The 26,737-nt window shown below is 43.1% G+C and overlaps 2 protein-coding genes and 1 non-coding gene across 5 annotated transcripts; 2 read left to right on the top strand and 1 right to left on the bottom strand.

Moving 5' to 3' along the window:
- Positions 1-6,842: 6,842 nt before the first annotated feature.
- On the bottom strand, positions 6,843-10,285 carry Actrt3 (actin related protein T3). Its single transcript, XM_021631999.2, has 2 exons — positions 10,079-10,285; positions 6,843-9,193 (listed from the first exon to the last, which is right to left on the bottom strand). Exons 1-2 carry the CDS (start codon positions 10,279-10,281, stop codon positions 8,278-8,280), a joined length of 1,119 nt encoding a protein of 372 aa, XP_021487674.1. The 5' UTR covers positions 10,282-10,285; the 3' UTR covers positions 6,843-8,277.
- A 1,396-nt stretch (positions 10,286-11,681) lies between these two features.
- Positions 11,682-11,754, top strand: Trnav-aac (transfer RNA valine (anticodon AAC)). Its single transcript has one exon. It is a non-coding gene; the product is annotated as a tRNA-Val (tRNA).
- A 1,331-nt stretch (positions 11,755-13,085) lies between these two features.
- On the top strand, positions 13,086-26,737 carry Mynn (myoneurin). 3 transcript variants are annotated; one of them, XM_021631991.2, is made up of 8 exons: positions 13,086-13,216; positions 13,979-14,275; positions 17,095-17,888; positions 18,954-19,113; positions 20,198-20,376; positions 21,229-21,312; positions 22,395-22,481; positions 25,128-26,737. In XM_021631991.2, exons 2-8 carry the CDS (start codon positions 14,010-14,012, stop codon positions 25,388-25,390), a joined length of 1,833 nt encoding a protein of 610 aa, XP_021487666.1. In that variant the 5' UTR covers positions 13,086-13,216; positions 13,979-14,009; the 3' UTR covers positions 25,391-26,737. The 3 variants fall into 3 exon arrangements, with proteins under 3 accessions (XP_021487666.1, XP_021487667.1, XP_060234160.1); XM_060378177.1 differs by lacking the exon at positions 13,086-13,216 and adding an exon at positions 13,220-13,341; XM_021631992.2 differs by lacking the exon at positions 21,229-21,312.

Below are 26,737 nucleotides of genomic sequence, written 5' to 3'. Positions count from 1 at the left end.
CAGGAGCCTGAGGCTGTATTACTTCTAGGAACAATGGTTCATTACATGCTATTCATTGTTGACAGAATATATTGCACAAGAACTACAAACAACAAGAGTCAACTGTTTATAAAATAGTGAAAGATATTGGGCTTCCCATCATAAAACACACACACACACACACACACACACACACACGGAAAGTTGGGGAAGGAGGCAGATACAGGAAATAAGCCAAGGATGCAGCCAGGTATACACGAAGGTTGTTGCTCTGAATCAGAAAATCATGGTAAAATTAATGCTAAATAAGATAGCCTGGAATTCAGCATAATGAACAGAGAGCTGGTGTAGAATTTGAAAGGCAAGATTACTGAAAGGAGGAGAAGACGAAAACAAAGATGACAACAAGTCATTTAGAACCCTCCAAGCAGCCGTTTACATTCTAGCGTTTACATTCTAGAACAACAGTAACATTTGAGCATTATTTTCATCTATAATAGAGCAATAGGTAATGGGATGGCTAGTCTCAGTTGCCAAACTGACTATTATGTATCAAATTAACTCAAGCACCTGAGAGGGATTCTTTCTTAATTAAATCATTTGAAGTTGGAAGACCCTCTTTTAATCTAGACCTTTTGAGGTGGGATGGCCAACCTTTATTCTGGGCCACACTTGCTGGCAGCCTATATGAAGCCATGGAAGAGAGTAAGCTTACTCTTACTGTCCCTGGCAAGTCCGTTCCTTCAATGGCACTGGAGCCAACTTCTTCAGGATGCCAGTGCATACTGAAGACCAGCTGAGATGTCCAGCCTCGTGGACTCAGCAACTACTGGTAATTGCACCTTCCCTTGGTAGATAAGCATTGTTGGACCACAGCCTGTAAGCCATTCTAATAAACCCCTTTTCATAGAGATAGATGATAGATAGACAGACAGACAGATAGGTTCATTCTATCAGTTCTATTCTTTTAGAGAACCCTGACTGACACAGGTAACATGTGCCATAATTATCTAGTATCTACAGTTTTCATATAAACTGTTGAATGAATTCAATAGTCCTTTCTTATTCCAATATTATGTAGTAATCTTGCCAAAATGTTTGTAATTTTTCTTTGGAATTCTTGCTATTTTGTCTTTTTTTTTTTTTTTTCCAGAGCTGAGGACAGAACCCAGGGCTTTGCGCTTGCTAGGCAAGCGCTCTACCACTGAGCTAAATCCCCAACCCCTGGAATTCTTGTAATTAAAGTGAAGTTTTCAAACCTAGATACAGGACAACAAAATTTAAATTATTGCCCATGGTGGTCCATTCCTACACCCCAGTACTCTAAAGACTGAAGCAAGATCACAAGGCAAAATAAGTCTAGGCACATACTAAAACTATCTCAAACAACAACAACTTAAAATGTTTTAATTAAACCACTATCATCTTTCTTTCTTCTCTCTCTCTCTCTTTCCTTTTTCCATTGAAAGCCTTTCTTAGTCTATGGCTATCCTCTGAAGGCTCAACAACAGCACGAATTTTCTAAATGTGGAAACTCAGAAGTACCACTAGATGGAGCAAGAACAAAAGACATCTTTAACTGCAGTCCAGGAACTCTGCCCCGTTGGTGACTGACGTTAAAAGGACTTAGCAGACAAAGAGGATGAGGAGCTCAAGCCCAGCCTCAGGATTGGGAACATAGTTCAGTTGGGAGTGTTTGCTGAGCAAGTAGAAAGTCCAGCACAACAGGCCATGACATCCACAGCCTTGAATTCCTCCAGGGACAGATGAACTCTCTTGCTGGGTCCTGCTCCAAAACAGGAGAGCTAGACTTGAAGACAGCTACACTTATATAGTGTTGAGAAAAATGCTTTGTCTTATATAGTATTGAGAAAATGCTTACATTTGTGTAAATGTAAACCGTTGCTAATACCCTAAAAACCTCTGTACTTACCTGCCCTTGAGATGTCAACCCACTAAGGAGTTAAGTTTGTTCAGTAATCCCCTATGTCCCTGACCCCTGACCTTGGTTCGCTATCTGATGCTGTTTTATTTTGATGCTTGCGCCCTGCCGCAATCCAATTTCTAAAACAGCAGATGGGAAACCTTGCTAAGGTCACTGCCAGTCAGGTTCCCGTTCCATACCAAGCAGACAGTGACTGCCACGACACCCTCTCCTCTACAAAATGAAAAGAAGTTGTGGGGCTCGTGGCCTGGCTAGCACCTCACAAGGGTACAGAGGAGTGAAGGCACCGCCCTGGCATGAAATGTTCGGAAAGGAAGCTACTTTGGGGGAATTGCTTGAGCAATTCTGGCCCCAGCCCTGGGGGTCGCAGGTTCTGGAGGACCCCTGGGCAGCAGGGCCTCTCCCCAGCGGGGGTGGGCTGTGGGAACCGGGTTCCGGGTGCTCTTCCCACAGCTCAGGGAAGCACCGAAGGCGGGAACCAGCTCCGTTCCTGTCCCTGCGGCGCTCGCCCGGCCTCGCCCTAGCCCCGGGCGCCCCGCGGCTGACAGAGCCCAGCTCTTCGCGGCGGCAGCGGGGTCCGGAGACCCCAGGCCGGCCGCGGCCTCCAGGCGGGTGTGGGGCTGGACGGCCTGGCGCCGCAGGGCTCCGGGCCACGGCGCCGGCGCTGACGTTTTTTGTGTGGCAGTTCGGGAGCGCGCGGTGAGCCTCCGTGGGCCTGGACTTTCCCGCCCGCTGGAAGTCAGCGAGGAAAACAGCGAGCGCGGGAGCCGGAAAGGACGTGACCCACGGGAGTCACATCTCAGGGTTAGACGCCGGGCCACGCCGGGCGCGCCCTTAAATACCCGAGTCGGCGCGCGCTGATTGGCTGGCGCCCGCGGCTAGTGCGCTTGCGCACTCCTTCAGGCTCCCTTTATCCCTCTTCCGCCTCACACGGTCTCCCGCCAAAAACAAAACAGTGTATTTTCCTGCTGTGTGCACGGCCATTCACGCGCGAACATCTCTGAGACTTAGCTTCTAAAAGGGAAGTTCCAAAAAACTTGATGTTTTTTTTTTTATGTTTTGTTCCTCCTCCCAATTATTTATTTAAGCGATTAATTAAGTTTTAAGGGCCTGATCCCAGGCCTCTTCCTCCTCCCCTCCCAATCCCACCCTCATTTCTCCATCTGCCTGATGCCCTCACTCCTCAGAGAAGGGGCCTCCCCTCCCCAAGGGGTACCAACCCACCCTGGCACAAGTCACAGCAGAACTAAGCTGATCCCTTCCCGCTGAGGCCAGACAAGGAAGCCCAACTAGGGGAAAGGGATCCAAAGGCAGGTAGGAGAGATGGCCCCTACTTCCATTGTTTAGAGGACCCATATGATGACCTAGCTGCACATCTGCTACATATGTGTAGGGGGTCTAGGTCCAGCCCAGGCATTCTCTTTGGTTGGTGGTTCAGTGTCTGTGAGCCTGGTTTACTTAGTGAGAAAAAAAAAAAAAAAAAAAAAAACCAAGGGTAGACGGCACAAGTCTGTAATCTCAGTATTTCGGAGGCTGTGGCAGGAGCCATCCTCTTTTTTTTTTGTTGTTTTGTTTTGTTTTGCTTTGTTTTATCAGGCCAAATTACTCTCTTCTTGTACATTCTTTTCATACCTCTGTTCTTTTTCCCTACAGTTCTTTACAGGTCGGGGAGGGCTTCTGATCAATTGGGGGCCTATTTTTCTACTGGGAGAGGACCACAGAAGGCATGGAAGGGGAAAGAGATGGAAAGCAAAAACTCACAGCCCCTTCTAAGATCACCACTGGTGATGGAGAAAGACAGCCCAAAAGACACAACTGCGTAAATCGGTGCAGAGGCTCACAGCTGTAGGATTCAAAGCCATCGTGGGGTCTGGACGGCATTTGTGAAACCCGTCTCAGAAGACAAAAACAGGGAACCGGTGAGGGTTCAGTGGTAAAGGTGCTTCATACCAAGCCCAGCAAGCTGAGTTCCATCTCTGAAACCCACGCGGCAGAAGGAAAGACTAGAGTCCTACTAATAAGTAAATAAATAAGTTAAAGAAAAAGAAACGAGCCGGGTGTTGGTGGCTTATGCTTTTTATCCCAGCACTCGGGAGGCAATCAGGCAAGTTGGTGGGAGTTCGAGGCCAGCCTGATCTACAACGCGAGTCCAGGACAGCCAACGCAGCACAGAGAAACCCTGTCTCGAAAAACAAACAAAACCAAACAAAAGATGAACAAACGAGGAAAACCCTGCATAAACCAGGGATCAGCCAAAATCCAATACAATGTTCTGGATAGTGCAAAGGCGTCATTTTGACTCTATAGAGTAGGTGTCACTTCAACTAGACAACATACTACTGACTCCCTCAAGGCTTGGGTCCTGGAACCCAAGGGGAATGGAGAAAGGACAGAGACACATCCAGGCATACAGAAGAGCTGGGTGGGTAGAGGTGTGCTCACTCTGAGGGAAAGGCAGCCACCAGCAGGCCAGTCAGGACCTCAGCATGCTCTCTGTAACTGCCTGCCTCTGCAAATTTGTTCTATAAACAAATTTTTTGTCTTTTTATGTGCCTTTAAGTATGTTGGTCACAATGACCTTGAGCAGTCTCTCCTTATCAGTGAGGAACTGTAGTTTTAAAACATTTTGCTTAGGTCAGACAGCTGGTACATAGTCTAACCTAAACGGGGGTCCAGGTGATCTGCAGTTCCTCTCTCAAGCACAAACCTTGACCCAAATGTAGCCCAAGGACTACAGAAAATTGCCCACACAGACAAAACCTAGAAGGAATGTCCTCTTGGCCACCACAAACAAGGTCAGGAAGTGCAGAAGGGAGAACTCACATCAGAAGACACTGTCTCCTCAAGGGCTGCTTGCAGTGCTCTCGCTATCGGCTAAAACCAATATATAAAGAGTAACAGGAAAAGTGTTCATTCTTGAAATAAACCCTCTCCTTTCCAGATCCCTGGGACACCCATGGATGTGCTTGCTACAGCACTTAAATACATTGGAAAGGCACTCCTACAGTCAACCTATGTAGCACTGGCTGGCTTGGAACTCACTAAACAGACCAGACTAGACTGACTTTGAATTTGCTGCAATCCTCCTGCCTCTGCTTCCCTTGAAATTACACAGGCTGGGTGAGTAAGCCACTACACCCAGCTTCTAATAAATCTAAATTCTAGCCATTCTTTAAGCCTAGCCCCAGAGCCAAACCTCCTCGGGTCTTCCCTAAGCATGGACTTGTATTGAACCCTCTGATCATTTTATGTTTAAGTACACTGAAGCTACTAACACTCAAAATTTAGTGTTGAATGCTGTTTCTTACTAGACTGGTAGGATTTGTTTCGTTTTTTACTTCTTCTATGTGTTGTATGGAGAAGGAAAAGCAAAGTTGAAGGAATGTGTATTATTGACAGGGACACAGCAATAGAAAGATGGCAAAGCCATTTCCCCATATGGGCCAGGCTCATTCTGTGAGGGCAAAACAGGAACAACATACCTTGCAAATTAATGGGAGACCTAATATATTTTGGAACTATATGCCTTGCAGGTTAAGGGCTCTGTTTGCAGTTAAGACAGATAAAAGTAAGTTCCTATTTGTCTTATGTTAAGTCCTTGAAAATTAAGGTTTCTATTTGTAAGTAAGAATAAGTTCTTGTGTTTAGATCGTAAGTAAACTGCTTGCAACCCCATTCACATGTTGTATTATCTTTACCCTAGTTCCTTCCCTTTCATTTTATCTCTCTAACAATGTATAGCAGCCAGCTCTCTGACCTCTGAAAGCATCCTGTCACTCCTATAAAACTTCAAGAGGCCAGTAGGGGCTGCTCCCTCAAATCCCAATTTAGGGTGAGGCAGCTGGCTGGCCAGTTCAGGGTGCACCTCAAAACACAGCTTGCTTTAATTGGGTAATAGCGGACTTGGTCTTTTCTTCTCCTCAGTCTCAGTCTCAGTCTCAATTCTTCTTCTGGCCCAAGTAGACATCTCCTGGATTTTCACACTCAGAGGCTACTCACCTACAGAGACCTCCTACATGGAGTCTCAATAACCCTTATCTCTATGCCATACCTAGTACACGTGCTGAGCTTCTGAGTTGTCTGCTGAGGTGCCATTCCATCCGAGTGAGCACACCTCTACTGACCTAGCTTTTCTGTAACCCTGTCTGTCTATCCTTTCTCCATTCCCTGGCTGACACTAGTCAGGGTTCCAGGACCCAAGCTTTGAGGGAATACACTGTCCAGGTTAGCCCTGAACATCTGGGCTCTAAAGATCCTCCTGAATAGTAGACAGACTCACTGTAACAATGCTCACTGCACTGACTGAACACATCACATTTCTACCATTGTCCCATTGAGATCCAGGTCATCTCAGAGCCTAATTTCCGGGGCTTCATGTCTACCTAACTAGGCACCAAGTCTTTCTTGTCAGTCTCTGAAAGTTCTTCCTTTTAATTCCCATTGTCTATAGTCCTGAGTACAAACATGTGGCTACTTTACATCTGAACTAATAACGTTCTAACAGACCACTGACTCTCTAGAACCTTCCCAGTCCAATTTTATACTCCAAATTAACCCTTCAGTCATCTTAATAAAAAGTCTCTGGTCTCCTGCAGTTAAATATTTGTTGCTCTCCTCTGCTGTGAGAGCACATAACTATAAAGACTGGGGTGGGGTGAGAGAGTGCAGAGGTTGCTCCATCTTTTGTTCTTGCTGAGGTCATCTCAGATTTAAGAAGAAGTTGATCTTCTTAATGAAGAATGCCTTGGAAATTACTCAGTTCTGTTCTAGGAACCCAAGGTCAAGATGCCCTAGCTAACTTATCTTAGCTTCTGCTAAATCTGCCTCCAGCCAGCAGCTTATCTTAGCTTGTTAAATTGCTTGCTTGCACCTACCCCCTACAGCTTCTGAGGGAGATGCCAGGACATGTTTTTTGGTGTTTGTTTGTTTTCGTTTTTTTTTTTTTGCTTTCAAAAACCCCACGCTCCGGGCACTTAGGACCCGAATCCTCAGTGTAATCCCAGAAATCTAGAATAAAGACTTTCAATTGGCCATAAATTGTGTCTGAGTGGTCGTCTTTGGCTCCCTATAACAGTACTTTCCATTCTTAGGCTTAATTTACCTTTCTGGTCACACCCCTCAATCCACTACAACCTAGGATATATGCTTTGTTCATTGTCTAATGTTCATGCAACCCCACATTGTCAGAATAGCTCATTCTCTGTCCTCCTGTTCTAATATCATGCTGTGCTTGATAGACGCCAGTTATGGAGTCATTTCTCCTTCCTACAGCAACCTTCTTCCTTAAACCTCAATAGCCTTAAAATCTTATTCATTTGACAAAGAGTATTTTAAGCTAGGTCAGTGGCGTAGACTTGTGTTGTCAACATCAGGAGGTGGAGGCAAGAAAGAAGTTACTGAAGTTCAAGAGCAGTTTGGGTTACAGGATGCTAGTCCAGCAAGGACTCCCATACCAAGATAGTCATCAAAAATAAATAAATAAATAAATAAAGCACTGTACATTGCTCCCTTTCCAAGGGAAAAGTCAGGAATAATGCTTCCTCTAAACACATTTGATGTGTTTTTATGGACAAGTAACACTTGTTAGATCTCAGGAAATCCCTAAGTCTAGAAATGAGCTCAAGTTAGACTAGAGGACGACTTTCTGACCATGGCACACCCGTGATCCCAGCACTCAGGGAGGCAGAGGCAGGTTGATAATGTGAGTTCGAGTCCAATCTCATCGACAAAGTGAGTCCAAGATAGCTAAGGCTACACAAAGTAACCCTGTCTCCAGGAAAAAAGAAAGAAAGGAAGGAAGGAAGGAAGGAAGGAAGGAAGGAAGGAAGGAAGGAAGGAGAAAGAAAGAAAGAAAGAAAGAAAGAAAGAAAGAAAGAAAGAAAGAAAGAAAGAAAGAAAGAAAAAGACTTTGTTGTTGTTGTTTGAGACAGGGTTTCTCTTGTGTAGCCTTGGCTGTTTTCTGCAGTTTCTGTGCTGTAAATTATCTCATACAACACGGGATTACATTGTTTCCTGCCCTGTCATAATCATTCAAGAGAGCCAGGCCCAAAGTTACAAGCCTGTATTCCCAGCTACCTGGATTACAAGTCTAAGTACAACCTAGGCAATTTAGCAGGAGATTCTGTCTGAAAACATAAAGTAAAAAAGAGAGCTGGAAATATAGCTCAGTGGCAGAGCACTTAGTATGAGTGAAACTCAGTCCCCACAGCTACCAAAACATTTTTAAAAAGAAAGTGGCCACCCCAATAACAGAAATATTTTTTTGTTGTTGTTGTTGTTCTCCCAGAATCAGAATATCCAAAGTGTTTTGCTGTGCACACTCAACACATTTTACTTCTCATTTTGTCTGCATTTCAGAAGCATCTTTGGTGTACTATATTGGGCCCAACTTCTTCGAATTCTGCAGCCGTGATCCACATGTCTTGGAAGGCAGACAAGGATGCAAGAATAGACCCTCCCATCCACACTGATATTTTCCGCTCCGGGGGAGATGTAACTTGCACAGGGGTATTGGCAGGTGCCAGCTTTGCCACATCCTTAATGAGTCGCTTATCCAAACCAGGAAACGAGGTTGATCCTCCGGAGAGGAGGATATTGGAGAAGAAGGAATTCCTGAGATCTGTGTCACACTTCATTATGCTGCTGAAGCACATCTTGTCGATGCCAGGTTCGTCAACATTCACAAGCCATGGAGAGAAGAGGGCCTCCGGGCAGCGAAACACTGGCTCATGGAGTTTGAAAGTCTTCCCATCAGGAAGGGTGTAGGTTTTCTCTAGGCTCGGTTCCTTGGCCATTTCCTCCTCATAGTCCATGGCCACATAACAGGCGTTCTCCTTAATTTCCGCAACGATCTTTCTGTCCCCGGTTCTCAGCAGCGCGACACCATCATCCTTCAACAGCATCATCAGGTAGGTGGTGAGGTCAAATCCTGCCACATTTAGCTGCTTTACACCGTGGGGCAGGCAGTAACCTTCAAAGATGGGCACGCACTGAGTGATCCCCGCTCCTGAATTCAGCACCAGGCCAGTAGTAAAGCCAGCAGCAAAGAGAGCCAGCACGGCCTGGACAGATATATAGAAGGCAGGGACTCCCAGATTTTCAAAAAACACTTCGGAGATGTGTTGCCGGTCTGTCATTGGGTTCAGCGCAGGCTCTGTAACCAAGACCGGGCCATCACTGGCCTTCAGGTTCAGGTTATAGTCATAGATATGTTTCCACATGATCTCCATGTCTCCCCAGGAAGAGATGAGACCCCGGTCTACTGGATAGCTGCAGGGAGAACAAGAAAATACATAAGCCTTGTGCTTGCTGTTAGTGGTGGCTTTTAGATTTGGCTTAAAAATATTATTATTTTATAGTTCTTGTTTTGAATCTCACGGTGTTGGCCTGGTGGATAGCTTCGAACTCAGTTATAGACAGGCCTCGGGAGCCCACACCTTTAATCCCAGGGCTCGGGAGGCAGAGGCAGATGGATCTCTGGGTTCGAGGTTAGCCTGGTCTACAGAACAAGGGACAGGGAAGCAAGGGTTACACAGAGATACCCTGTATCAAAAACAAACAATCATACACACACACGTACGTACATATGTACATATTTCAGTATGTGGACAAGCTGGCCTGAAATTCAGATTCCCTTGCCTCTGCCAGAATTAAAGGTGCAGGGCACCAATCTTAGAAGTAAGCCTTTAATACTTACCCTTTCTCCTGTTTTTGTTTTGTTTTCATCTATTGCTCTCTGGTCAGTGACAAGAACTGTCAGTGAACAGCTACCATTTTCTGCAATCATTTTGTTTGGCCATTTTTTCCTCCTCTTTTGGGGATAGGTGACTTCAAAAAGTTGAAAATTCCCACATTCTGGTATAGTTGTAAACAGTTAAAGAGACCACGCCAAATGACAAAAGCTATACCTTAAGTCGCATTCTTACGTGGGCATGTGGAGCTGGACAGGCCACCTGTGTACGTTTTGAATATATTTGCATATAGAGAACAGAGGTTTGTTGTTGGTTTTTTTTGTTTTTGTTTTTTGTTTTTTGTTTTTTTTTGAGGGGTGGCTGGCTGAGGCCCTCGGGTTTCTCTCCCTGGTCTTTTAAGAGGCTTTAGCTCCGGACGCTCCGCCCTCTTCCTCATCTACCCGCCTCCAGCATCCCTAGGTACCTGATGGACAGGAAGCTCCTGCGGTCGTGTGCCTTTTCGCCTACACACAGGCCCAGCTCGCCGCAGTCCACCGAAGTGCTGTGGCCCTTGGTCCGGCCCAGAATGTTCGGGTAGACGAACTGGGGCTCCCGGGTCCCAGCCAGGCCCGCCTTGATCATCCCCGAGCCGTTGTCGATCACCACTGCTGGCTGGTAGCGGTTCATGCTGCCGCTGCTGCTGAATCTGCGGCCCCGGCCTCGGGACCGCTCCTCCCGCTCCTCCCGGGCCGTGCGGGGCCGGGGGCCGGGGAACGCCGCGTCACAGAGGACCCGGCCATCTGCTGGCCCGTATGACGGACACGCCGCGTCTCCTGCTGCCGCCTCTCCCTGCGCTGAGCCTCACCGCTGCCCCTGGAAGCTCGCAACCTTAATACAGAAAACCGCGTCTCCCCACGCAAAACGTACAAACCTAACACTTTACAAAGGGTCTCTCTCAAACACTCTGAAAAGCTGTTTAAGAAGGAAGAGAGAGAGAGAGAGAGAGAGAGAGAGAGAGAGAGAGAAGGAAGGAAGGAAGGAAGGAAGGAAGGAGAGGAAGGAAGGGAAGGAAGGAAGGAAGGAAGGAAGGAAGGAAGGAAGGAAGGAAGGAAGGAAGGAAAGAGAGAGAGAGAAAGAAGGAAGGAAGGAAGGAAGGAAGAAAAGAAAGAAAGAAAGAAAGAAAGAAAGAAAGAAAGAAAGAAAGAAAGAGACAAACCCCGAGTGTCCCAAAGCCTTCGGACTCGCGTGGGGAAGTGAGAGGCCCTGGGAACGCTGCTGCAGGAAAGCCTGCTTCTGAAATGCTCAACTTTGAGGGCTGCTGGGGTGTGAAACGAGCTTACGTACTGTGCGGTAAAAAAATGTAAGGTCTTTCCTGAATTTCTAACAGCGTCCACCAAGGGACACAACCTTTTCGGTTCTGTTAGACACGTTTTTGCATGCTAGCCCAGGCTGGCCTCGAACTCCAGGCCATTCCCCTCCGCGGCCTCGGTTCTGGGATGCTCGGCTCCTCTTCCTTCCTCCCCGGCCTTGCTTCCTCGTTCCCTCCCCTACTTACCCTCGTCTGCCACTTGGTAAAAGAAATTCCTTAGATAATTATGAAGTTCAGCTCAAAATAAAAGTATACTGAGCGGCAATAAAGTATATATATATTTTTGATGAGAGCTTTGGTGTCTGATTTCGCGCATCCCTGGGGGGCTTCGAAACAGGTACACGAATACCTTTGGTAGGTATTGTGAAGCAGAAAGGGAAAAAGTAATTCACAAGCCGGTCCTCCCACCAGAAGCCGGCCGAGGCGCGATTCTGCGCCTTTTCCCGGTGCTGCGACTCCGCTGCCCGAGGAAGGCCTAACCTGCCCCGACTGAGAAACGATGGGAAAGAAACAGGAGCGTCCGGCGTCCGGCCCTGGCGGCGTCCGTGGCGGGAAGCTTGCAAACTCGTTCAGACTTTTGGAGTAGTTTCCGCACGGTTCACTTAACCGGGCGTCTCTTTTCACTCCCTTTCCCGACGAAAACGGATCGTGAGGAACTAGGGACGCGCAGAGGAGGACACCACATATCAAGGAGCTTCGAGGCACTGCCTGCAACCGGGTTTCCGTAGTGTAGTGGTTATCACGTTCGCCTAACACGCGAAAGGTCCCCGGTTCGAAACCGGGCGGAAACAGGTTGTTACCTTTTTCTTTAAACCTTAAAAGTAAATAGCTTGAGTTTACTTTTCAGAAGAAAGGCAGGACCTTGAGGAGAAATCTTAAGTGGGGACTTTGCCAGCCAAAGAAGTACTCACACTCAAAACAAACGGAAACGATTTTTTTTTTTTTTAAATTCAACTTCTTTCCCTACAGCCAGAAGGGAAACCGTAAAGGGCTGAGGAGACAGGTAGCTTCTGATCCTGAAAGGCTTGCCTTGCCTTCGCGTTAGCTCTGTCGCCTCTGGGGCATTTCCGCACGGTGTCAGTTTTCCCCCACGGGAACCCACTCTCCCTTCCACGCCAGGCTGTTTTATCCATAATCTATGGGCCAACTTCATTAACTATTTCAGAATTAACACACCGTCGAAAAGGGTTCGACACACCAAAAGGTGAGATTAAAAACGAATGTACACTCGGAAACATAAACGTTTTTCTTATAAACACGACTGTGGCTTCGTTCGCGAATTCTTCACGGCGGTGTTACACCGCAGAGAGTCCTGTGGAGAAAAAGTGTCAAAGGCTTTGAGACTGTTTAAATGAAGTCACAGGTAACCCCCGTTCAGGTCTAGAAACACAACTTTTAACCACAACAAACATTTAAGTTGTGTTTTTTAAGATTTATGACGTCCGCAGGTTCTAGGAAAGAATCTGACCAAACATATCAAATTTTCTGGCATTTTGGCATAGTGTAGCGATGACTGCACGCGTCTCTCTTTACTGCATAAAATCTGAACCCAAGGTAAACAACTGCGCTTAAAACTTCTCGTTCGGACGCAGGGAAACCTTTTCCGGTACAAAGCCCACCTTCCTCTCGTGTTGCGCATGCCCACTGTGCTCCGCTGGTTTGCTTTGCTTATGTGCGACTCAGCCGTCTGTCGCCAGGGTGAGGGCATCCTGGAAGACCTGCTACGGTGGGCTGGCTCACACAGAACTCGGGGGGTCCCAAGAGCTTTCGGGTATGCAAGAGAGGAAGCAGTCATTGGCCTCGACTTAAGCATATCCCTCCCATCCGCCACGGCCGAGAGCCAGGGTGCACAACGCAGTCCTCTCCACTGGAGGGGCGCTGACGAGGAGAGGATGGCAGGCGAGGAAAAGGACTACAACTCCCAGCATGCAGCGCGCAGCGCGGTTCCCGGAGAGCTGTGCTGTGCACTCGAGCCGGGTCTCGGACGGCTGCGGGCTGACAAGGTGAGCGGCTGGCGCAGGACGTGGACGAGCGCTGAGGTGTGCTGCGGAGGCTCGGGCATGCCGGGAAGTCTGAGAGCCAGCTCGCCGGCCCTGCTGGGCCTCTGGCGTCCTGTCGCCGGCGTCCGCCCCGGTCCGCACGTCCGGACGTGACGCTGCCGCGGAGCAAGAAGAGGGGGCGGAGCGTCGCGGTGACGTCCTCCCAAGATGGCGGAGAGAGAGTGAAGAAACTGTTTCTCTTGGGCGGCTACCGGTGAGTGCCGCCCTCTGCCTGGCCTGTCGTCCTCGCGTCCCGGGATCCGGGGTTCTGGCGTGGCCTGGCGCCTCGGAGAGCGAGCGCGCTTCGCGGCCAAGGACGGTGTCCGCGGGGGCTGTAAGGTCAGCCCCCCGCTGTGGGAACCCGCAGGAGTGCGAGCTGGGTGGGCAGGGCGGCGGAGGCCGAGGCGGACTGCCCGGGGCTGTCACCCTCCGCCACTGCCAGGCCCACAGCGGGCAGGCGAGGGGTGTGTCCTCCGGGGAGTGACGGAACCTTTGACAGCACGGTGTCTGGTCGGGGGCGTTCCCGCCCGCTTGCACTTGCCTGGCGCTGGGCACCGCACGGTCTAAGCATACAGGTTTCAGGGATCCAAGAGCAATTCAAACAACTCGTACCGTGTCCTTAACCCCTCTGTCTCAGAGTCATTTCTTAGTTTATTTGTTTGAGCACCTTCAGGTAAATATGCCTCCCAGAGCTTGAAAGTTTGAAGGGTCAACTGTAAAAACTTATAATTTTAAGGCCCTTTTCATAACTCATGAAATTGGTTTTGTTCACCGTCATTTATTGCATTAATGTTCTAGTGCAGTAAAACAAAGAAAGACGTGTGTTTGATGAGGCTTTGCGGGGTGGGAGCAAATTAAGAGCTCTGTTCTTCGTGTTTAGTCTTCTGTCCCTTCTCCACCCTCCCTTACCTCTGCTTGGGTGAATGTTTGATGAAAGCTTATGGTTATTGATTCACTGTTTCTTTTCGTCTTTCAGATCAAGGGTACAATTCCATTCTGATATCAAAATGCAGTATTCACACCACTGTGAGCACCTTTTAGAGAGGCTGAATAAACAACGGGAAGCAGGATTTCTTTGTGACTGTACCATAGTGATTGGAGAATTCCAGTTCAAGGCGCATAGGAATGTGCTGGCCTCCTTTAGTGAGTACTTTGGTGCGATCTACAGAAGCACTTCTGAGAACAATGTCTTTCTTGATCAGAGTCAGGTGAAGGCTGACGGATTTCAGAAACTGTTGGAGTTTATATATACAGGAACTTTAAATCTCGACAGGTAAAGTACACGTTTTTATTCAGTTATAAGAGTTAGCTTAACATCCAGGGTTTTATGCAAAACTTAAGCTCATACTGTTCAATTTTTATTGAATACTATAAAAAGTTCTAAGAAAAAAAAGTCAGTTTTTAGAGCTAAAATGGATTCCTTTTTTTTCCCATTTACTTGACACACTCATTCTCAATGTTGATACACACAATATGTGTTATATTTATTTATGTTTATGTGCATATATATATATATATATATATATATATAATGTAGCTCCAGCAGATCTGTTTAGAATGAAAAGATGTTTGATAGGCACAAAAAAACACATTTAAATTAAGAATTCTATATGAAATACAATCAACTCAGCTGAGTGTAGTGGCCCACACCTATACCCCACCACTACCAGCACCCATGGAGGCAGAGCCAGGTGAGTTTGAGGCCAGCCTGACTGTGACTTTTGGTCTTTGTGTTCCTCAAGACTCCTCGCACACTCACTCTCTGTCCCTTGCTTCTTATAAGGTATTTGGAGTAGAGTGTTGAAAGAACCACCTCCGGGCTCAAGTCCTCTTGCCTTTCATTTCTAACATTACATAGCAGCAGGTAGGACTTCCTGCTCATGGGTCTGGAAAGTAACTTCTTGGAAATATGAATAACCATGACTCTGTCACTGTTGCTAACCTACCCAAAGTTTAAATCAGAGGCATTATTGTGCTTCTCCTAAGGGTCCTAACTGCTGGCCTCTGGAGATGCCTTCATTGATCAAGTGCCTGCTGTGTAAGCCTGAGCACCTGATTTTGGATCCCCAGCATCTATATAAAGGCATTTTTGTTATACCAGTGCTGCCAAGGTGGTTTCCTGGAGCTCATTAGCCAGCCAGGCAGCCTAACAGAATCTGTGAGCTTCAAATTCAGTGAGAGGTCCAGGCTCATATAATAAGGTGTGAAGAGTCACAGAGGAAAACATCCAGAGTCACCTGCACCTTCCACACACAAATACACATGCAGCACGTGTCCATTTGCACAGGAACACACACACATACTATGTCAAAAGACGCTTATTGCTGCCCCTCTGTGTAATAGCCCTGGCTGTCCTGGACTCACTTTGAACACAGGCTGGCCTCAAACTCACAGAGATCTGCCTGCCTCTGCCTCCTCAGTGCGCCACAGAGAAAAATTAGAATGAAAAAAAACAAATATGAAATTCTGCCACCTACTGATAAGCATTATTAATATTGTCTTACATATTCTTTTCCAGACCTCTTAACAGATGTTTGCATGTTCACAATTAAGATCCTTCCCTTGTATCTTGTAGCATATTAGGGAACTATACTTCTTACACAAGCTAGAATCAAAATACCTCTTGATTTTTCTGTAAAGGAAGTATTCATGTTTTGGAATTGTACTGGAATAATGAGCAAAGATAAATTAATCACCTACAGTTATTTAAATTTGGTAAATAATCGAACGGTTTGATTGAATGCTTCTGGTTGAAGAATGTAGAATGTGTAAATAGTAACTACAGAATAGTGGAGTTTTGGTAGACTTTTCAGTTTTTAATATTTTCTTTTTTAGTTTTTTTTTTTTTTTAAAGGATCTCATTCTATAGCTTAGAATGACCAGAGATTCACTCTGTTGCTGAGGATGGCCTCAAATACAGTCCCCAGAGTGCTAAGATTGTAGACACCAGTCACCTGGCATCTGTCTGGTTTCTCTTTCTTGTGGAAACAAACAAACAAAAAAAAACTTAAATTTGTACATACTGGGAGCCCCTTTATTTGTGTCTCCATGCAGAGAGAGGTTAGCACATTCTAAAACCTGTCCCTTCCAGCTGTCATCTATGGGCCAGCTATGTTGACATAGCAGAGAGTGCATTACAGTTGCAGATTCTCTGGCACCATCATAGGTGGCTGAATTTCAGTCCTCATTAACCAGACCCCTCCATGATTCATATTCACAGTAAGTTTGAGAAGCATAGTTAAAAGTACCTCATAGGGCAGAAGGAAGAATTGGGAAACAGTTTTTATTGAACTCTCCCTGTTGCCAGTCCAGAAAAGTTGATTGGCATCTAAAGAAGCCTCAGAGGAAATGGGAGAAAGCACCATATTGCCAACAACATTAAAAAAAAAAAAGTAGCAAGATGTGGTGCCTTTAATCCCAGCACAGGAGGCAGAGGCAGGTGAACCCTGTAAGTTTGAGGCCAACCTGGTCTACATAGTTTCAGGTTAGTCAAAACTACATAGTGAGACCCTGTCTCAAAAGAAATAAAACAAATTGTGTGTGCGTATGCATGCATGTGCACGCCCACGTGCACAGATGCACATATGTGTACCACAGGTACATGTGGATGTCAGAGAACAATGTGGGGAACTCACCTTTCTCTTTACCTTGTTGAGGCAGGGCCTTGTTTTGGTGTTCTCTTGGCTTGGCTAGCTGACCTGTGTCTGCCTCCCACCTTGCTGTAGAGTGTTGAGATCCCAGAAGGTGGCTTCCTTGGGTCTTAGGTTTGTTTGCTCAGCTAATCCTGAGCCAGCTTCCTGACCACCCAACAATCATTTTTAAATTCAAGTGTCTTTTATATAACATTTTGTTACTTCATAATGGCCTATCAACATCTATAAATAGGCATTCTTTTTAACTTTTCAGTACCTATAAAATTGAAGATTTTGCTCAACCATTCTTACTGAATTACATTTTATAAATTTGTTACTTAGTTTAAATTTTTCCAGCATTCTGCTTCATTAGATCTTTAAGACACAGTCAAGTACATGTATAGCTGTTTCAGGTTTTCTTTTGATTAGAATATTGTCATTTAGCCTTGTTTCCTTACAGTTGGAATGTTAAAGAAATTCATCAGGCCGCTGACTATCTCAAAGTAGAAGAGGTAGTAACTAAATGTAAAATAAAGATGGAAGATTTTGCTTTTATTGCTAGTCCCTCTTCTACAGAAATATCTAGTATTACTGGAAACATCGAATTGAATCAACAGACCTGTCTCCTTACTCTGCGAGATTATAACACTCGGGAGAAATCAGAAGTCTCCACAGACTTAGTTCAGGCAAATCCGAAACAACGGGCATTGACAAAGAAATCATCTCAAAGCAAAAAGAAGAAAAAGGCTTTCAATTCCCAGAAACCAGGACAGAATAAAGCAGTGCATTACTCGAGTGATGGTTTAGAGAGTGCATCTGTTGAGTTATTCCTAGACACAAGTAAGCTGTCCTCACCTGTAGTTGAACAAGTCGTCCGAGGAAGTGATAATTCAGAACTCGAGTTGACCTCAGTTGTGGAAAATACTTTTCCAGCACAAGATAGTGTGCAAACTGTTACAGTCAAACGGAAACGTGGAAAATCACAGTCGCATTGTGCTCTGAAAGAACACTCCATGTCTAATATAGCCAGTATAAAGAGCCCGTATGAGCTAGAGAACGCTGGGGAAGAGCTGGATCCACGGTACTCCAAGGCCAAGCCAATGTGTAACACATGTGGAAAGGTGTTCTCCGAAGCCAGCAGCCTGAGAAGGCACATGAGAATACATAAAGGAGTCAAACCTTATGTCTGCCACTTGTGCGGAAAGGCATTTACCCAGTGCAACCAGCTGAAAACACACGTAAGAACTCACACAGGTAAGACTGGTTGGTAGGAAGGTACATTGTTTGATTTTCTTGCTGGGATGGTTTTGTGGTGGTGTTGTTTTGTGTGCTGGTTGGTACTGGGAATTGAACCCAGGGCCTCAGCTCAGTGTAATTGTACTGCTAAGTTGTGTCTTCAGCCTGCAGAGGTGACGTTAGCATACAACACTGATTGCTTACCAAAAAAAAAAGTTGCCATATTTTTTTTCTTCTGTAAAAGGTTTTAGTATTAGACTCCTAAAATTTTATTTGTAATTGTAACAAAGTATTTAATGGCTCTTTGTTATAATTGACATTTTAAGTTTTAGTGCATCAGGTTCTTACACCATTTTCTCATAGTAAACATAAGCTTGGTCCAAGCTTGGTCCAATCCCCACCCCCTTCTGGAGATTGAACCTAGGCCCTTGAGCATGCTGTGCAAGTATTCTACCACTAAGCTATAGCCCTCCTTCCTCCATATGGCTTTTTTATTCTGAGACAGTGTTTTATTAAGTTGCTCAAGATGGCCTTGAATTTGCAATCCCCCTGCTTCTGCTTCCAGAGTAGTTAGCATTATAGAGCTGTGTCATTAGGGCTAGATTGGTTCTAGTATGTTTTTTTAAACATAGTATTTAACAGAGACAAATACTAAAACTCAGACAAATTTTCACATATTACCAATACTTCTCAGTACATGCTCTGAGACTTCACTGGTTTTTGAGCATCATTCTTTCTCACCTTTTCTGTTTACCCCTGATTGTGTGACTTTCTGCTGGCAAAGTATGAGCATCCATTGGCACCTTAGCTTTGTATGTTCTACATTTTCCTTGCTGATCATCTTTCAGTGTTGTGATTACTTTCTTTGCTACTACTGTTCTCAGTAGTCCAGAAAGACATCCCATTTGCTTTTGTTAAAGAAGTTACCATTTTCTGAAAAACAAAACAAACGAAAAAACAGTACTGTTGCTACTCTTAAGCCTTAAGAGTTTATGGCTTTAGCAAGTAAAATGGGATGTTTTTTCCTAATACAATATGATTGTTCCTAATATCTTCCTAATACACATGTTACTGTTCTTTTAGGGGAAAGACCATACAAATGTGAACTGTGTGATAAAGGATTTGCTCAGAAATGCCAGCTGGTCTTCCATAGTCGGATGCATCATGGTGAGGAAAAACCCTATAAATGTGATGTGTGCAATTTACAGTTTGCAACATCTAGCAATCTCAAGATTCATGCAAGGTAAAAAAAAAAAAAATGAGTTGTTTGACCTTTAAGTTAGTATATTATTACAGTCTAATGGGTACTGCATTTCCTATGAGTTCACAGAGCAAGCACGGTCAGCCTTAATTATGTTGTGCTGACCATGGAGCGAGAGGATTTGATGTATGTTTGTGTATACCTACACTATGAATGGCACGCCTGTGGAGGCCAGAGGACAATCTGGGGGAGTTGGTTTTCTCCTTCCACAGTGTGGGAACCCAGTGATCAAACTAGGTGGCAGGAGGCACTTTTACTGAGTCAACTCACTGGCTCCATATTTTCTTCTGATTAAGTTTTTCTCAGTGAAATAAGAAGCAACTGTCAGCTGGGTATGAAGGTGCTAGTTGTTTGAGGAAAAACTTTTGACAAGGAAGATGGACTAGGAAAATAATTGGTTTTATTTGGGGTTCAGTGATAACTATTGTGCTGGTTGATTTTGTCAACTTGACATAAACCTAGAAAGAGGGAATCTTAGTTGAGAAGAGGCCTCCTTTTCTATAGGCAAGTCTGTAGGTCATTGTCTTCATTAATGAGTGGTGTGAACGGTCCTGGCTCACTGTGGTTGGTGCTCCCCTGGGCAGCTAGCAAGTCAGGAAGCAGCAGTCCTCCATGGCTTCTGCTTCAGTTCTTCAAGTTCTTGTCCTGACTCCCCTCAGGTGATGAGGACCTATTAGGTGAAATCAGCTCTGTCCTCCCCAGGTTGCTTTGTGGTTATGATCTTTATCACAGCAGTAGAGACCCTAAGACAACTATATAGTGATGACAAAAATATTTTTTATTTTGTTTTGTTTTCTGTTTTTTTTAAGACAGGGTTTCTCTGTGTAGCCTTGGCTGTCCTGGACTCATTTTGTAGACTGGTCTTGAACTCGTAGAGATTTGCCTGCTTCTGCCTCCCAGAGTACTGAAATTAAAGGTGTGTGTCAGCACACCTGGCTAAGTAAGTAGTCTTAATCTGTTGAGATACAGTAAAATGTGTATGAAATTTATATAAGAAATACTTTGTGTATACATTAACCTTCAGATTGCTTTACTTACTGTTGTGTTACTTTATATTTGCTAACAGGAAGCACAGTGGAGAAAAGCCATATGTTTGTGATAGATGTGGGCAGAGATTTGCCCAAGCCAGCACACTGACCTATCATGTCCGTAGGCATACTGGAGAAAAGCCCTATGTGTGCGACACCTGTGGGAAGGCATTCGCTGTCTCCAGTTCTCTTATAACTCATTCTCGGAAACATACAGGTAAGAGTTTTAATACAGAGAGACTGCTTTGGTAGTAAAGTTATAGATAAAAGAAATGGGAATTGGGACTTTACAAAAGATAGATTATAGACTTTTTAGATATCTACATTGGTGTTTTACATGATTTTCACATAACAATTAGATTAAAAACTTAACATTTTCTAGAATAATGCAAGGTAGGTGAAAATTTTTTATTATTAGCTTATTCTCATTAAAGTAAGATAATTCCGGAAATATATAATTTGAATTGAGGCATGTTTTTATGAATACAGAAAACATTGCTAGCCTTTTTTGAAAATTTGTCTTCTTTGAGTAAGGGTGTGAAAGGGAAGTTAAGTGGGATATGGGTTAGGCAGGGAACCTGATTTGTGACTTGAACCCTCTTTTGCATACACATTCCAAGATCTGCAACTCAGACAGATGTGTCATATGCAAATTATTATTTTTGAAACAAAGCATACTGGTTAGAGTCTCTTGTAAGGTGGGCTGTTGGCTATAATCTTCCTTAGATGTTTTTATTCTCCTTGAATAATATAGTAGATAGTAAGATTTGAAATGTGGCTTGAATTTAACATGTTCTCAAACATAAGAATCAAATTGTTTACCCTGGTCATCTCTTCTAGCAGAGAAGAGATATTTGCAGAAACAGTGTTTTAGTGTGTGAAAAGTATCAAGCTAGCTAGATAGAACAAAATAATAGTTCATTACTTTCAATTACTGAAAATGCCTCTAAGATACAATGTAGAAAGGCTTCCATATAGATGATAATTTTAAAAACTTTAGATCACTTGTAATTGATAAATATTATATTGGTATAGTACACCACTTCGCTATTTTTTATTTTCCATCTAGGTGAAAAACCATACATATGTGGTATTTGTGGGAAAAGTTTTATTTCCTCAGGAGAGCTCAACAAACACTTTCGATCCCATACAGGTCTGTGTTTAGGGAGAACGCATCATTTTTTGTTCTCTCTTAATTCCTTTGTATGTAAACCTTCGCTTTGAAACCATTGTGGAGTATCTAGTTTATGGTATCTAGTCAGAACTTAGCAGTAACAAGTTTTTAATGTGTAAATATCAGCTTTTTGTTTGTTCATTTCTTTTTTTTTTTTTTTTTAGTTGTTTAATGTATAATTTAAATTTGGTTAAGAATTGTGTAGATTTTCCAAGAAATATGGCAGATATCCATCATTTCCAAATAAATACAGTTGCATTAAATTAAGTAGATACATCAAACAAGGAACCATAAGAATTATAAAGTAGCATTCTTTTGTGCAAGTTTTAGGAATGGATTTTATTATCAACATGTTTATTATAACATTTAATATGTAATATAAAGAAAATGTTTAATATTAAAAACTAAAAGGAAAATGCTGCTTTTTAAATATAATGTTCACTTCTCTTCAAAATCCGTCTTCATAATTTTTATCCAGAGTAATATGAATGATAAGAGGGGCTTGGTAAACTCCTGTATCCTGCCACCTCCTGTGTCCTCATGTTCCTTCATTTTTGGGGTAATGCATTAAATATATTTAGTCATCACCTGACCCCACAGTGCTGGGAGCAAACAAAGTTTTCCCGAAGCTAGGCGTGCAGTCTAGCTGAGCTGTGTCCCCAGCCTTAACAGTATTTATCTGAAAATCGTTAAGGTAGAAAATTGTTAGTGTTTCTTAGAGGACTTCCTCGTTTGTGAGGAATCTGAGAATTAACATCAGAATTCTGCTTTTTTCCTAGCTCTAAAGCAGGTTTTAGCATATGAATGACATCCAGTATGCACTTGGCAATCAAAGAGTAGATTATTTTTGAGAACTTCAGATAATGAAAGTGCTTAATTTACCCCAAAATTGGGTTATATTTTCTAAAGTAAAAGCATACCTATGTGTATAGGGTTTCTCATCTCACAGTTGTAATTGATTAAAATAATTTTGGCTTTATTTTCATCAACATTTCATAGTTTTGTATCAGCTAGCAATTTTTTAAATACTCAGTTTTTAAATTTCTCACCCTGTTTTTCAGGAGAACGACCATTTATCTGTGAATTATGTGGAAATTCTTATACAGATATTAAAAATTTAAAGAAGCATAAAACAAAGGTCCATTCTGGTAAGTGCATGTGCGTGAACACTTGCTGCTTTATTGGTGCTTGTCTTCAGCATGTTGACATAAACATTTCAACAGTGTAAACTAGATGGATATTTAAAAGTAGACATAGGCAGCTATGGCAGTACATGCTTATAATCTCAGTACTCTGGAAGCTGACGCAGAAAGAGCTCGAATTCAAGGCCAGCCTGGCTGGACATCTAGCTGCAGGCCAGCCTGAGCCAAATAGTGAAACCCTGTCTCCAAAAACAAGCCAGAATAATACCCAACAAAATACTATAGGCTTGTGTGCTCAAGCCTGATAATCTAAATTTTATTCCAAGATCCCACAGGTAGCAGGAAAGAATAATTCCCTGATAGTTGTCCTCTAACAAACGTATACACACAGACATATACACACACAAAATGAATAAATAAGCAAATTAAATTAATTAAATGAAGTAATTTTAGAAAACAAAACAGTAATAAAAACTTAAATATATACATATAAAGGAGCTAATTTTAATTTACAGAAAATTCCTCTTCCACTTTTTAAAAAATATTGAACTTTGTAAGAAAATAAAATAATTTAAAGATAATTGGGAGCTGAAGTGATGGATCAGCATTTAAGAGTACAGGCTGTTCTTTCAGAGGACCTGGGTAGAGTCCCAGCACCCACCTGTCAGTTCACAACTGTCTGTAACTCTAGTTCCAGCGGATCTAGTTCCAGTGTGTCCGGGGTCTACTGGCCGGACACACATGCAGGCAAAATACTCATACAGATAAAGTAATAATAATAATAATAATAATAATAATAATAAAATATTTCCTTCCTTAAAAATCTGACTTGCCACAAAGCATGGTAGCACGTGCCACACACTTGTAATTCTATAACTTAGGAAACAGAGGAAAGAAAATTGTGCTTCGAGGTGAGCTACATAGGCAGGCCCTGACTCAAAACCAAAACCAATCAAAACCAAAAACCATGACCTGTGAGGGTTTTTAAAAATGAAAGAATTTATAAGCAAGCTATATCATTATTTTCCATAATGCAGTCTAGGTGATTCAGTGTGACTACAATAGTTAGGAAGAAAAGAGCTATCTTGAAGATGGAAATAGGACCCTTGCAGCTCAAAAATGTTTTGTCAGTAATAGGAAGCCAGATTGCAAGTATTTAGCCTATTGCTTAAAACAGATCCTTGATGTACTGTACTTATCATGACATTCTGCCAAGATGAAAAGTATCACGCGTGTGAAGATAATAAGCAGATGAGAAAATGCTTACTTAGCATGCATGAGGCCCTAGGTACAATATTTAGCACCCAATATATAATATATACCTATTATATATATTTTATTTCAAAGATTAAGGTAGAAACATCTGAAACCTGCAGTGAGTCTACTCAGCAGTCCATTTAATACCTGTGGGTACAATTGTAGGGCTTACGTAGTTGAACAGCATATAGCCCTGGCTCTCTAAGAGCTTATAACTCGGATGTACCATCAGAGATCTGAGTTCTAGGACATTGTAAATACAAAAGTGCTAAAGAAGAGATTCTCCTGAAGTGTTAGAATGGGCTTAAGGTAACCTACAGTCTCAGTGCTCCCGATGCGGAATGGTTATAAGTTCAAAGCCAACTTGCACTACATAATGACAGTATCTCAAATAGGGAGGGCTGTCAGGAAAGAGCAGACTCATTTTTACAGAAATTGAAGAGAGAAACATTGAGAGCATGAAGCTGGGCAGGACAGGCTCATTGCAAGCAGAGGACATTCTGATGAGTCACTAAGACAAGACAGCACAGGTTATTTCTTGGCCTGTTAAATTGCAGAATACAGAGAATTGCAGCTTAATGTAAGCAGATTATATACTGTCAGCTATCTGATGAGGTTGCAGAAATGTCAGCATTTTGGGGTGGCAGCAACATGTTAGAGCCAGTAGTAAAGTGAAGGCAACGGTGCATCTTTAGTCAGTGTGGTTATTTCCCTGGCTGAGCAGTGTCTCACCCCTGGAGGTATATGACAAGAGGTGCACTGCAGACTTGAGACCAACAGAGTACTGTGGACCCCTCATTAAAACAGTCAGTGGCCAGGCCTAGTGGGGCACGCCTCTAATCCCAGCACTTGGGAGGCAGGTAGATCACCGTGAGTTTGAGGCCAGCCTGATCTACAAAGTGAGTCCAGGACAGCCAAGGCTACACAGAGAAACCCTGCCTCAGGGGGGAAAAAAGTCAGTGTACAAAGATTTTTTTTGTTGCCTTTCTGCACTGAGAAGGAATTATAGAAGTTTAAGTTAGCATTTACCCTCAAGGAATTTATGGCCTAGTTAAGGATTCGAGGCATGACTGAGTAGAGTGTTAAACTAAGAGAGAGGAATGGGTGGTACAGGGAGGAATGTGAAGTTTGGTAATATGTAATAGGGTAGATGAGAATAAGTTCACCCGGGTTTAGAATGATTAAACATGTTTATGTAATGGTATTTGTGCTTGACCCTGTTCTTGAAGCCCAGACATCCCCAGCGTAGTATCAGTGCACATTGGTGTGAGAGAAACAGCGTGCACATGAATGTGGAGGCTGAGTGTAATTTCTAGGACCTATAAGTTGACCTCAGACAGTTGTTTGGTTTTTTTGCCTTGTTAAAGGCAATGTTCTTTCTGGCTTCCATTTCAGGTACAGATAAAGCCCCAGATTGCAGTACAGATGACCATGCTGTAAGTGAACACGATTCCCTACAGAGAAGTCCTTTGTCAGAAACGCTAGATGTGAAGCCTTCTGATATGACTCTACCCTTAGCACTCCCACTTGGAACTGAGGACCACCATATGCTCCTGCCTGTCACAGACAGTCAGTCTCCTCCGTCAGATACACTGCTGAGGTCAACTGTGAATGGATATTCAGAACCACAGTTGATTTTTTTACAACAGTTATATTGACTTTGAGGACATGAAATTGCTAAGACATCCCTGGCAGTAAACATTAACATCTCTGGTAAGGTGCATATTCAGATTAGTCCCCATTCATTTGACCATTGTTCCTTACTCACGGAAGTAAAGGCACCTGATACTGCATCTGTCAGTGCTTGTTTGGATTGTTTGCTATTTTGTAAACAGTCAGCCTCTCAAGGAGCGACTTCCACTGTGCTAGCACTGTTTTGGGTAGGTAAGTTTTACACACTGTTAAAGCTGCCTTAATTCCATTTTTGTTTTGCATTTTAGACTTATTTGTTCTTAAGGTAGAATCTGACCTGTGGAGTTTTTTGTTGTTCTCTCCTCACCATTTAAGCAAAATCTACAGTAATAACAACTTCAAAGCATTTCTGTTTGTAAACCCTGTGGACCAGTATGTAAACGTTGGGGGGATTAAATTTCATATTTATGTCTATGAAAATGTAGATATTAAGGAAGAATTGTGCTATTTATTAATATATTCCTTTAGAGGTAACTTTTCTAGTGAAGCCAAAAGAAGTATTTCTCTTAAAACCCAGAAAAATGTATGTAAATTTTTGTTCATTTAGAATGAATTCAGTATTCTGAAGGAAACCAGTAGTCAGATCAATTTTTGTTTTGAGTTAAGACTATATTTTTTTAAATAGATATTTGGTGTTTTTAAGTGGTCAAAAGACAGTTTTGGGATTTGATTCATTTTATATTTTATTAGATTTGTAGATTATTGGAAGTGACTATATAACAGGTTTTGAAAATTTTTGATAAGCCTATCTTGTATCAGTTATGCACTTTTTAAAATAAATATTTTAAAAAGAATTTTTAGATATAAAATACATACTAGAAATCACTTGGCTTCTAAATTTGATATATTACATAGAAAAATCAAGAAACTTGAGTAGCATGCCTGAGGCAACACACATACACACAAAGAGAATTAATAGCCTAACTTCAGTTGTAAGCTACACTTTTGGATTATCAGTTTGTTTACCATTTTATATTTGAGTTTTCTATAAGAATGGGTTTTTAAATTTTATAAATTAAACTGCAACTTTGACTGTTGGCTGTAGCTTTATAGTTGTCCTGTCCATCCCAGATGGGTGTGGAGAGCTCAGTGTCGCCCGTCCTTTGTGCTTGCTGCTCCTCTTCCCATCTCACTGTTCCTGCACTGTCATTTATTTTACTTTGCATTTTAAGTTATCAGCTTCAGAGAGTCAGTTTCCATAGCACTGATGAAAATTGTGCTGAGTATTTCTATTTTCTGCCATGAATTAGTTATGTCTTACTTGTTTTCATGATTTAAACTACACTGAAATAAATTTGATGTGTTTACTGATA

The sequence above is a fragment of the Meriones unguiculatus genome, chromosome 2 (assembly GCF_030254825.1).
Source record: "Meriones unguiculatus strain TT.TT164.6M chromosome 2, Bangor_MerUng_6.1, whole genome shotgun sequence".
In the NCBI taxonomy this organism is placed as follows: domain Eukaryota; kingdom Metazoa; phylum Chordata; class Mammalia; order Rodentia; family Muridae; genus Meriones; species Meriones unguiculatus.
This window is presented reverse-complemented; position numbering and strand designations above follow the sequence as displayed.

Excerpts from the sequence above, each read along its gene's own strand:
- Actrt3 (XM_021631999.2), bottom strand. The coding sequence starts at position 10,281 with ATGAACCGCTACCAGCCAGCAGTGGTGATCGACAACGGCTCGGGGATG. Across the intron at positions 9,194-10,078 it reads AGGAGCTTCCTGTCCATCAG|CTATCCAGTAGACCGGGGTC; the intron begins GTACCTAGGGAT and ends TTCTCCCTGCAG.
- Mynn (XM_021631991.2), top strand. The coding sequence starts at position 14,010 with ATGCAGTATTCACACCACTGTGAGCACCTTTTAGAGAGGCTGAATAAA. Across the intron at positions 19,114-20,197 it reads AATCTCAAGATTCATGCAAG|GAAGCACAGTGGAGAAAAGC; the intron begins GTAAAAAAAAAA and ends ATTTGCTAACAG. Across the intron at positions 22,482-25,127 it reads TAAAACAAAGGTCCATTCTG|GTACAGATAAAGCCCCAGAT; the intron begins GTAAGTGCATGT and ends CTTCCATTTCAG.